The 12,956-nt window shown below is 35.4% G+C and overlaps 1 protein-coding gene across 4 annotated transcripts in view; it reads right to left on the reverse strand.

Moving 5' to 3' along the window:
* Positions 1–3,749: 3,749 nt before the first annotated feature.
* PHACTR3 (phosphatase and actin regulator 3) overlaps positions 3,750–12,956 on the reverse strand; it is a 104,821-nt gene continuing 95,614 nt past the window's right edge. For 2 of the 4 annotated variants that reach the window (XM_050714034.1, XM_050714033.1), the window contains exons 9-13: positions 11,956–12,011; positions 7,651–7,712; positions 6,754–6,894; positions 6,328–6,404; positions 3,750–4,351 (exon numbers count right to left, since the gene is read on the reverse strand). In XM_050714034.1, coding sequence (XP_050569991.1) covers positions 4,336–4,351; positions 6,328–6,404; positions 6,754–6,894; positions 7,651–7,712; positions 11,956–12,011 — 352 coding nt within the window. In that variant the 3' untranslated portion in view covers positions 3,750–4,335. The remainder of the gene's footprint in view (positions 4,352–6,327; positions 6,405–6,753; positions 6,895–7,650; positions 7,713–11,955; positions 12,012–12,956) is intronic. The other 2 variants (XM_035548382.2, XM_035548384.2) reach the window with 1 other exon arrangement.

Below are 12,956 nucleotides of genomic sequence, written 5' to 3' on the forward strand. Positions count from 1 at the left end.
CTTTTGAATAAGACTTCTTTTATTAGAGAGATTTGGAATTACTTTACTGAATATGCTAAAATGCAATATGTAAATTTTTGGATTTTTAGCATATGCAATTTTGAAGAAGTCTTTATTAACATTTGTATAGATTATTTAACTGACTTCTAGAGAAATCAAATTTCACTTAAAATCTATGTTTTTGGTCTGTGTGTACAGAATATTTCTTTTGTCTGATGTAGAATACAGTCAAATTATTTAGGGTTCAAATAGCATGTGCTAATCTCAGTCCTATTCATCTGTGATATTTGATTTCAGTAGAAGTTTCTACCAGAAAACGACTGTAAACATTTATGGTTGAACTATGTTGCAGGTATTTGTATTAAATATTTCAGTAAAAATATATACTGTCTGTCTTGTTTTTACAAAATGATGTCATTACCATTCTGCTTTAAAGTAGCAATACCTTTTTGCATTTCTGTCACAGAAAACATTGCTGGGCAAATATTTTGTGTTGGACAATTGTAAGAGGGTCTAGCGTCTATAGCTCAGAAATGTCCTATATACTCATATTGTCTGTTCCATGTGCATAGGACATCTTCTGAAATCTAAGTAATCTGAGAACCACCAATGAGTCATAATTTACCTTTTTCCTTTGTTGCCGTATAGTGACTACAAGTTCTGTTTAATTTTAAGAGAAATACTAGCTTAGAACTTGTACATCATAAATGCAGAAGAAACCTTAAAGTACTCTGCATTTATAGTTCCTTAGCAATCTTTTTAGCCTTTTTAACCTGCAATCCTGCGTATATATACTGTATTTTTTTCAGGCTCAGAACAATACCTTTAATTCCCATTTTTTAACAGAACTTAAATGAAAGCTATTAAAAACTTATAGCTCATCAAGAAGAAGTAACAGATGTAGAGAATAACTCATAGAATATGCCTGTCTTTGAGGTTGCCTACATCATCATATGCAGAGCTGCCTAGTTACTATGGAACTGACTTCAGATTAAGATTCACAACATCTCAGGAGCCTGGGCTCAGTAAGCACGGCACGTGTACAACTTCACAGCTTCTGGAGCTACCTTGAAGAGGGTACACACCCCTCTGTAGCTGATTTTATGACCACCATGGTCTAAAAATAATGTATTGGCCAACTTTGTGGTAACAGTTTCCCTCAACTTAGTTGCTTTACAGGCCTTTACCATTATACCTCTTATTTTGACACTTGGTTGTCTTTAACAGCACACATGCTTTCTGTCTGATTTCCATCCCATGTGTGCTGAGAGTAGCATGGAGAGTAATTGGTGTAATTACTTACTTATTATTACTTACATCATTGATGGGTAGTAGCTTATTGTAAACAAATAGTTGTGAAATATTTCTTATGAACTAAAAGTTAAAAATAGAAGACTATTCTTCATGGAAACAAATGTATTGAAATGACCATAAAATAATTTGGTCCATTCATTCCATCTGTGTAGGTGCGTGGAGTCCTCTTTTAATTTTTGAGCCTCTGATTTTTTTTTAAGGGTGTGATCACTGTCATATCCACTAGATGGACCTCATGAGATGTTAAAGATTTCCTTTAGTGATCTACTCTATTTGAAACAGGATTTTCTCTCAACTGTACAAGATTTTAAGAAGTGCAGTATACAGCCAAATTCATTTCTTACATTGAGTGCATATTGGGAAGAAGTGCTATCTTTAATAAAAACTTTTGCTGAAATAGAAGTATGAACTTGTACTGTCCATCTATTAGTTGTTACCCCACTCCATTAAATTCTAAAAACATTGAGCAGGTACAATCAAATCTAACAAAGGTACAGATATGAAGCATATCACGACAGAATATTAACAAATGCAAAACTGAGCACAAGGAAATTGCTCATTTTTCAGTTTGTGGATGGGAAAGCTTAAGGTCATTCAAAGCAGACAACTAAAGTGATAGAAATTGTTTGCTACAGGACTGTTGTTTTTTTTTTCCTCGCTAGGTAAAGAATAGCATAAGGAAAATAGCCTCCCTAAGCTAACCATATTTCACATTTTTCACATATTTCACATATAACCAAATTCAGTGAATTTGCCCACCAGTTATCTGACATTGATCATTTGTGGCTCCGAAATAGTCACAATGTTTTGTCTCTTACCAGACTGAAGCAAAAAGAAAGCTGGGATGGTTGCAATGAGGGGACAGCTGAGGATATGGGGAAGAAGCTAAACATGTTGCTGCATAACTACAAGATGGCTAAATTGCATTAGTAATCCAGCTCATAGACATTGTTTGGAATTAAAAAAAACTGCTCTAAGGTACCCTTAAAATATTTTATTACATTTTTTAAACATAATTTTGATGTATTTTATACATTTAGTTATCAAGGAAAGTCTGCTAGTCTGTGCTAAACAGGAGTGTTACCTTCATGGATTATTAGCCAACTTTGTAGTTAACAGTGGGTCATCTACAGTTTCTATGCTAAAAATGGTTCTTCTGCCTAAGAAACTTTCCTCCCAATTCTTTTTACCCTTTTTGTATATTACACATCATATTGTTAATAAATATTTTATTAATAAAAAATTGTTGATAAATATAATTAAAGGTATGTTAAAAGGCTAGTTACGATGTTACATATTTCTGTGAAAAGCCAAGTTATAAAACTGCAATTAATAGAAAAAAAAATCTTTGGATCAAGTAATTCAGTGATTCAAGTCTTCAACTGATATGTAAGTAAGTCAAACATTAAAAAGTTGTACAAAAATTACAGCTAGCTACAGAGCAAGCTAAATTATCAATGCCGACTTTGTTGGTCCTAAGCATGATATCTCCCCTGATTGATCAATTTCTTCAAGCATTGCCCTTACTGACATATTTTGTCTCACTGTATGTTCTTACCTTCCATTTGTAAATGTTAGTTTACTGAAAATGTAACGCTATTTTTGTTCTTGCGTCCCCACACTGAGCACCGGAGAGAACAGAAATTGCATCCACTGTTTGCACTGATTCTATTCACCAGCTTGCAGCAATTTAGTAGTATTCTATACAAACAATTTTACATACCTTTATTTTCCGGATTATTTTCATGCTTCATGGAGATCATCTCAACAAAGCTACTTTTTCAGATTTTTTGACACTGAACGGCTTCCTAAAAGGATGTCATTTAAAACTCTTGCAGATAAGTTTTTTTCTTAGGAATTTGCTCCGTTTTGTTGTCTCTTAAAGCATGCTTTCCAGGTACCTATATTATTTTCTAACTTTCTCCTTCTAGAAGTATTTTGAAAAGAATTCTCAGGTGCTTCTAGATGTCAAGCATTATTAGAAATGTCTGGCTTTATATTTTTCTAAACCAATGCTCTTTGTTATTACCATCAAGTAACTTCTTTCCTCTTACTATCAAGAAATCCTTGAACTATATATACATTTTTACTAATAAAAAACATTGAAATTAATTCATTTGCTAAACATGGAAGTACATTTTTACATCAACTGTTTATGTATGGTTATCCAATTTAGTAATTTTTTAATGAGAATATCGGTGAACTTGTAATTCTTCAGAGGGCCAGAACTTCAGCTAGTGTAAATGACAATCACGTTATGCACATTCAAAGGACCTGGTACAAAACATTGGTATTGCATAAGATGGAAATCTTAGTTAAAATCATCTTTTTGAAGACTGTCGATAAAGAAGCGATATGATCTGGTACATAATAATTGCAATCTCTTCCCTTCCCAACTGTCCCTGGGAAAAAAAAACAGCTTTAGGAAACATGTTCATTTCCTGCAATAAGTAGTCATTTAATTAAAGAACAAAAGTAACAGGAGTCAAAAATGCTTGCAGCTGTGTTAGACATTATATAAAAAAGGAATGAAATTATAATACATTAAATTAGTTTTTAGAACATGAACTTAAGTGTTTTACAAACTAATTGTGGTAAGTTCAAAATGTCTTGTCAACGTAATACTGAATGACAGTGTGTCATGTCCATTTATGTCAGAGGCCTTGGAATGGTAAAGCCTGTACATGCACAACATCTCCTTTACCATGATAGACTGCAAAACAGTTTGAAACATGTGGTAAAGGAGAGTAGTAGGTTCTTTCAAGTAGCTTTACTTCATTCAGTCTTTCTCAGCTGATCATCTCACTCCACAGGCCATCACTCTTCTGGCTTCAGAGTGAAGTTCATCTCTGGTGTTTCTTTCTCTATGTAAGTGCTGCAGAGTTTTCATCTGCAGAGTCCTCCTTTCGCATAAACATCAAGGTATCCTGGACTGAACTTCAGGGAAAGACTTATACGTTCCCTGATGTGTGTTCAGCAGCAGTATCAAAAAGTAGACAGATTCTTCTCAGAAGAAAATTTCTATGGCCTGTGAAATCTAGGAGAAACAGGAAACATTTTTTTTCAATCTACTTCAACATTCTTTAAAAGTACATTTTTAAAAATATGTGGTTTAGATTAACACTTAAAAAATATACTAATTCTCTTTAAAGGTACATTAACAGTATTGAAAACTATTAGCAACTTAAAGTCTTAATTTTCACTGACGCATTTCCACTTGTATGTCATGACTTGTGCAGTTACATTCCTCAAGGTCCAGACAAACCAGTTTCCAATTATTTGGGAGTGCAAACACAAATATAGGTGTGGAACTGTGTATCTTTTGTTTGTTTTTTCTTTTAGTGATTAGGCCACTGTTTGTCAGTGTCAGTAATATTCTTTATTGGGCCATGTTATTATTATTTTGTAAGAATAAAGCAATTCTGAGCTGATGCTTTGGAACATATGAAGATACACTGTTGGATTAATATATGATAGTCTTATATTCTGTCTGGAATAAATATGCTGTTGCTCTGTAGGCTTGTTCTCTTAGCTGAGATATGTAATTAAAGTCTCAGTCATTTGTAATGCTTTAGCAGTAATTGTAAATTGTAAGCCTGTATTGCGCCTAATATCCTGACCAAATTTCAAAATACATCATTATAATCTACTTAAACTCCCCAGGTAGCTCAATTAGAGAAGGTATCTTTCAATTCCTGCCTTAAACTGCAGCCCACCCATCTTTTCCCATCTCACTCGATCAATGCATTTTTATCTTGCCATACACGTTGAGCCTGAACCCTGTAGTTAGAAGGGCCCTAACAATGGCATGAACAGCCTAGAATTCTGTAATTGTAGCATTTAGATCAACGTACATTGTATTTATGACTCCAGTGTATTTGCCTGGATCATCTTTTCACTGGGCATACAAAGCTCCCTTAAGATCAGATTCATTTCACGTTCAGAAAAAAATACAGAAATGTAGGCCCAGACACTGCAGAAGCGAGCCTTCCAGAATGTGAGACTGCACCCCAAGCTCCTTGGTACAGAGCTGGGCAACTTACTTTAGCAGCAAGCACCCTTGGGAATGCTTACAGACAGGGCAAGAGTACACTGTGCTATCAACAACTCCCCAGATTGTCTTTTAAGAGCAACTGGACTCACTTAATAGACGTAACAGAAATTGTAGGAAATAACTGACTGCTATTTAAGTTTTTTCTGTAAGTGACAAGGTCTTTTTGCAAGTAACTTAATGGCTGTAGAATCAGCTTCTCTCACAGTCATTCTCTTTTGGAAAATCCCAGTGTTTTCATGACATTTTAGACCTAGAACCTGTAATCGGTGTTGTGATGAGGCAAGTGCAAGATTGACTTGATGCACAGTGGCCCACACATTCGGACAGTCCCAAGTGTCCAAGCCAGTTTTCTCTCTTGATTTTCCTGCTAGCCTGCCATTAAGCGTGCTTTGAGGGGGTTGCACACATTCCAGTGGCAACTAACATTCAAGTACTACTGAAATCTACAGGCTGAATCTCTTACAACAAATTTTTTGTTGTAACAAAAAATTTACAAGTCTTTATTACGGGCATTACTCCCCCGTTTATGAGAAAGTTACAGTGTTTGGGTTAATGAGGTTGCACGCTCAAGTACACTCCAGTATTCAGTTGTTCATCTGCTTTAAACAACATCATGGGGGGGTTTTTTTGGTTGTTTGTTTTCAATATTATACCCCTACATTTAATTTTTTGCCATAGCTTTTGAATCTTAGTTGCAAAAAAATTCAAACTGAGTGATACTCTAAAGGAGGTCTGGAGGTCTCCTCAGTACATGCTAATGTACACTATATATGTATATATATAAATCAGAAAAGCAAAGTTCGGAATGGAATGAGAAATGTTTCCATTTCCTTTTAAAAGAAATGTCCCTATGTTCCCTATGTTCCCACATCCAGCATGTAAGAGCAAAGTCTATAGATTCAGGACTCAAAGAGACTAGCTATTATCAGGCAATGGAAATAGATGGCTGGAAGACTGACCTTGTCAAATGTTTGCTTGATGCATGTACCTCCATTTCATTACTTTTGTATTCATTTAGCTCCTTCCGAATTGCTGCCTAGGAATTGAAAATAAAAGAGAGTTAAATAATTTTGTATTTATAAGTGTTGTAAAATACCAGACTCACAGAGCAGAACAGAAGTTTCATTAAGTAGAAATGATAGGTATTGGGCACGGCAATGTATGCTATGCCAGTAGAGATGCTGAATATTTAGGTTATACAGATTGCTGTTGATTATATGGATAAATAACATTTTTATGACAGTATGCATTGGCCAACATGGTTACAGCAAAACATATAACATTTACAGAGGTTAAATGTCCCAGAGGTTAAATGTCTGCAAAATCCAATGTAGCATTTTAGACAAAGTAAGTGGAAAGCAGTAATATTTTAATTATGTCAGTACCTTATCAGCTGCTGATAGTCTTGTCCATGGTTTATCTGCTCGCCTGTCATAGTCCTGTGCTTTTGCCACTTCTACATAATCACTGAATCGAATCAGGATTTTTCTGTCTCTTAATTCATCAACTGTAGGTCTCTGATTAAGCTGCATTAAATAGTGTTGTAAAATAAAACCAATTAATAACAACTGTTTCAATAAAGTGTGCAACATTTTCTGCTTCTCAACTTAGTGTGCACTTATGTATATGGAAAAAAAATACTAATTCAACATGGAAAAAACACAACTCTTGGAAAGTCCAGGAAAATATTATGTCCTTCAAAGTATTGCTGGGAGAGCAAAAATTGTTTAAATGGAGTTGTCGACTACAGCACAGTGGCTTTATAATGGACAAAAGAAGAATATATTTTAAGCTTTAAATTGATAAAATGCATCAATTTAGAATAGGTAAAATAGGCATACTTAACTTGTTATGATATAATTATAATATAAGGTTTGTTACAGTTTTTCTTACTGCAGTTCTGATTTTAAGAATACCTTAAATGCAAAGAGAAAATTATTGTGAGAGCACTCTTGGTGCTCAGAAAGAAGCCAGCTCTGCTACTGATTGCTACAAGGAATAAAGTACTTCTTTGCTGGCAGTATAGTTGCAAAATATGCAGTGTGCAAGCAAGTATTCATTTTTTGATTTAAAGTTTAAATGTAAATATTCTATCAATTCTCATAGCTGAGACATGGTAGGTACTTATATAATTGATATACTAGATACCACAATCTCAGACACCGCTGAGGAAGAGTTAAATTAAGGGAGGTTTTGTGTAGCAATGACCTCTAGGACTGGTTGATGTTGTATTAGCTTTCATAAATTTCTAAAAACTAATAGAAGGTATTACAAGATTTTACCTTTCTTGTCAGTCTCTGTTTGATTTCCCTCCTTTCTTCCTGTTCTGTTTGATCATTTCGTTCTAGAGAGAATATTAAAAAAAAGATGATTTTCCTCATGAAGAAGATCAGTAGTTTCCAAAGTTCCAGGCAATAAGAATTATATCACAGAAAAATTAGTAGCTGGTCCTTAGTTGTCTGCTTTGTTAGTTCAGTACATCTCTCTGTTGCTCCACTAGAACGTATAGTTACCTCTCTGTGAGGACAAGGTACTGGTGCCAATGTCAGCTTTTCCTGTGCTCTAAACTCCAATTCCAAGGAGATTTAATAAACCAACAGCAGTCACACCAACTCCGATTGCATAAACTTTAGAAAGAAAATCAAAATATTCCATAGTTAATCATCAATTTTTATTCTCCATATTGCTGGAGCCATTATGTTGCTGTAGATGCTGAAAAGACTTATTGCACGAGCTTCAAGAAAAGTACGTTTTTTCCTGTAAAACCTTATTCTCAGGCTACACCTTTAGATGGTCACACTGCCACAGCAGTTATCTTTGACTTGGGTGTTTTTTTCTCTGCTATTCAGGATGTGCCACTGACATTAGAACCCCTTTATCCTCACGGGTTTCCTTTTTGTAGCATTTCATTCTAACCTAAGCCAGCTAGCTTTTGTGTGTTGTGCCTATTAACATTCAAGCCGTGATAACTCCTACACACTGGGTCTAAAAATAGACCAGAGTGCTGTAACATTGTGTGAAATATATCCTTTGCCTTGGGATACAAGGTAATGGCGTTTCTATTTCTAGTACTATCTGTTACTAAATTAAGGCATGAGCCTGTGACCTGAACAAAGCTGCAGACCTAGAGAAAAATGTTCAACCATTCTGGGAATCTCTAGATAGCACTGTGAAGTTTATTATACCATTTGCTTTAGATATTTCCAATGATAAGGCACACACATCATTTTTAATACACCTTAAAAAGACAATAGCACTGCAGATGAGTTTCCAAAATGGTAATTTTAGTAATGAATTATTCTGCCATACTTTTACACACATTACATTACACTGAAATGCCATCATACGTATCTGCTTAGAGTAAAATAGTGCAAAGCCACAACTGACTATAGCAGAAATGTAAAGCAAATGAATACAAAATATTATAATGTGCTATATTAAAATTCAGTGCCAAGGCATAGAAATTTAAAACAGAGAATAGGACAACTAAAAATAGTGCCATGTCAGGGGTAAGCAGCTGTTTAAGTTAGTTATGTTTAAAAGGAGAATATAATTTTAAAGTAGAGTGTATTCTAAGATGCAGAGATACTTGCAAGAATTTACTAATATGCTTCACCACATTTTAATTCACCCCTTTCAGAGTAGATATTCAAATCTACATGTGTTTATTAAAAGAAAAGAATTTTCTGTGGTATAGTGCCTTTTAAGATATCACTGTCAGTGAGATGCACTGAGAGAATTCTGAAATAAAACCACAAATATGAATTTCTGATCAGAAAATTACTTTCCAATTTTTAATATACTAAACATACATAGTGGCCCCTTTCTATGAGATATTCGCGCAGGCTCTGGGCTTATTCCCAGCTCCAAGAAAATGCTGAATGTGAAAACACAAGAAATAATTCGTTTAGAAAAAATAAAGCGAGATTTGATAGGAACTGCTAACAAGGGCATTACAAAATTCAAGCATTGTTACAGAGACAAAGCAGAGAGGTTTTCCCCATCAGCATCACTCTGCCTACACATAGATCTACTCATTACTCAGGGCTGGCTTTGTAAACCTGAGTAGAAAGAAGCTCCCAATTACAAAGTGGCATGTGCAGTTCTGTAATTCATTTCGCTGCTCTGCGAGTTATTCAGGGAATTCTTAGCTGTGTGTGACATGGAAACAATTCCTGGTGTTAAGAAAGAAGTGGGGATTTTACAGCATGATTTAAGAGATGCTGCCTTCTTGAATGTGAATGGCATTCTGCTGAATACAGGAAGAACACGTGAACACCTGGGTCTTGATTTTAGTTCATAGGGTTGCCATGCTCTGTGGTAAACCAGCAATGTTGTATCGTTAAAGTACAGGAAGTAGAAGTTCAACAAAATTGTAAGAAAGTGTTGGCTTTACATTTTCTTTTTAAGTACTACTTTTATCTCAGAACCATCTCCCTGAGGGTGATAAGAACAGGCTCTCATTTCAATTTTATTAAGGTTTGTTTTAAAATGACTTAGTGGTTGCACTTAGGCACTTGGAATAAGCTTCCCATTTTGAAGGAACCATACAAATGTGAATTATTAGTCCTTAAAGCAGCTTGGGAGTAATGTTGCTTCTGTTAGCAGTGTGTATTATTAACATCAAAGACGTTAAGAAACTTAGGAGTCAACTGTACAAACACAAGCTGGAGGAGGTTGTAGTGATTTCACTGAAGGGTATTTATACTGCTACAGCTTTGCACGTCAGACCCAAGCCAGGTGTTTTTAAAGTCCATAATAAGATTTATATCCCTATTAATAAAAGGAGAGTTTACTAATTTCCAGATTCACTCAAAACTGAGACTAGATTTGTTGTATCTGTCCAGCCATTTAAGATTACTATTGACACAAGTGATGACCTTAGCTCTTACAAGATGTTTAGCTTTTTATATAATGAAAGAGGTAAATAAATAGAGCTGGCTATGATCTCAGGTGAACCTGTACAAAGCCTGAGCAATTGAACTGAAGTCAATTTGCTCCATGTTGGAAGCACTTTAAATGAGATACAAATCTAGACCAGTATGTTCAGCTGGCATTCAGGAAATATCTTTAATTCTGCTTTATCTTCTTTCTGCTTTATCTCTCTGTAAGCTCATTATATGAATGTATTCAAACTTTTTTATTATTCAAGCTTGTCAGTTTAACCCAGATTAAGGTTGTAACCAGCATACTTCAAAAAGTAAACATAAAGGAACAGATTTTTTTCAGCAGAGATCCTTCCTTAGGGGAAAAAAGAAAAAAAAAAAATTCAGAGGCGATCTTAGGCACTGACTCTTGAAAATCTGGCTCCACATGTTTCAGAATCCTGGGTTAATGCTTTTTCTTGTCTCTTATTTAGATGACAGGTGAATTTAGGCCAAGTTCATCCATTTACATTTTCAGAGACTGTATCCTGTATGTATCCTGTTTCTCATTTAGGTGTGCACGTGTCAGATGCATCTAATTTAATCATGCACAATGTATGCATTGGAGGAGTACTGAAAATATAAGCTGATTATGGAATTTCTTTTTGTTAAAACTGAAATGAAATCCCCAGTAACTTCAATGGCAACAGCATAAGCTTTTTGTATGAACTACTAAGAAAGTTCTGAGACAGCAAATAGTAGGTAACAAAATGTAGATAACCTTTTTTTCTACTTAATTGCAATCACATTAATAATTAAATATGTATTAAATACCAAAGGCAGGATTGCTTGTATGACATAAGCCACATTCTATGTGACTTTGTGTTTTGTGTTTAATGAGAAGACAACCATTTTCACATCATTCTGGTTTTCTTGTTGTTGGGTTTTGTCTTGTTTTTACTGTCAACACTAAATAGACCATATAAATAACAGAAGCAATACACTTTTTCTTCAAGCAGATGACCTCTTCCATTCTCCTGTCTGAGAACCACAGCAGAGAAAAATCCAAAGCCTTTTCCCTTCTTCACCTAATTTAGAGAATTCCCAATACATCTAAGGAAAGGGTTGCATCATCTGTTTGATGCCTGGGTCAGAAACTTTAGGAAAAGAGTTGCAAGCTTCTGTTTTGTGTTTATCTGAAAGATGTTGAGCAACATTCCTGTGTAGCAGCATCTGTAATAGGCTTGGCATTGTCCCTCTAATAACTCTAATATCTCAGATGATATTTCTTTGTCTTGTCTTTGGGAATGTCCTCACACCTCTGCAAGGATGCTTTGTCTATTCCACTCTAGCCTTGGTGGTATTCAATGTACAGTTTACCATGGCAGTCTTGAAAAATGACAGTCCAAAGTCTCATTGTACTGTGTGACACTGGGATGCTACTCCCCTCTCAGATATCCATAACAGTATATTCACAATATAAATGATTTGAAAACTGAAAATTTAATGAGGTACTATTTTCTGTACTAAATTGCAGGCCTTTATCAAAGTGTAAATTCTGATTTCTGCAATACTTGAAACCCAGGACATGTTAAACATGAAAACTTTGAGGTACACAAAATAATCACAGTGAATGAATTTCTCTATAAAAGAATATGTTCTAGAAATGTAATCATCGGTTTCAACAAATATGTATAAAATACTAAAAACAAAAATACTCACGTTTAAGTATATTTCTTCTTTCTAGCTCTTCAACAGCAGGTCTTTGGCTGAGTCGCCTACGGAAAAACACCAAAATCACATTTTGTACCATGCTTGTTCTTTGGAAAGTCTGCAGTATTCTGAGTTCTGGTTGGTGTTTTCCTTGTGTTTGTGGGTAGAGGGGGAATACAAAATTCTTCTGCAGGACTCAAGGGGAAAAAAAAAAAAAAAGGCAAGAATCTCAGCACCAGAATGCTTTCTTGTATTATTTTTCCCAAATGTCAGCAATGCAGACAGAAGTTCTCCTCTAGTTTGCTCTGTTGTTGGTAGAATGCCTCCTCATAACGTGCATCCTTTTCACCATACTTTCCAGACAGTCAGTTGGAACCAGTGCCCTCCAACAGTTAAATTCACTCTTGAGGGGGTGTTTAAGGTGGTTATCAAAGGAGTTTCACAATGATCTTCTGTAGCTATCACTGCTTCTACCTTTTAATCTCACGCAGCAGCAGGCTTCCTTTTTTTCTAGCAACAGCAGTGATGCATCCTGACAAAATGCAGACTTGCCAGAAATAAAGCTTTCCTGTGGTTTCCCGACTACACGTTTAATAGACCAATCCAGCAGCTATCCTCCTGCCTGCTGTATAAAATATTCGTGTGCTGCTCACAGCCTCATGCTGTCTGAACAGAGTGTCTTATGCTGTTTCACCTCCCCTTTCAGTAGTGCTGCTTCGGGATTGAGTCTTCAAATCATATGATCAGTGCCACAGTGATTTTATTCTGCATACTAAATGAGATTTCCCCACAAGACACTGCTAATATCTGCAGAGAATCTCAGGTAATCGAACCCCTCCCCTAGGCAGACACACACACACTACATTTGCTAGCTTTAAAGTAATAATCCAGCAAACAGATCAGAAACAGTTTATGATGCTTTCTGGCCTGCATTCTGGCAACATCAGGGATTCTCATCGTCTCCTCTGTGGCAGGTTTTACCAAGCCAGAGACTGAAGTTACAGAGACAA

This window comes from Cygnus atratus, chromosome 16 (assembly GCF_013377495.2).
Source record: "Cygnus atratus isolate AKBS03 ecotype Queensland, Australia chromosome 16, CAtr_DNAZoo_HiC_assembly, whole genome shotgun sequence".
Lineage (NCBI taxonomy): Eukaryota > Metazoa > Chordata > Aves > Anseriformes > Anatidae > Cygnus > Cygnus atratus.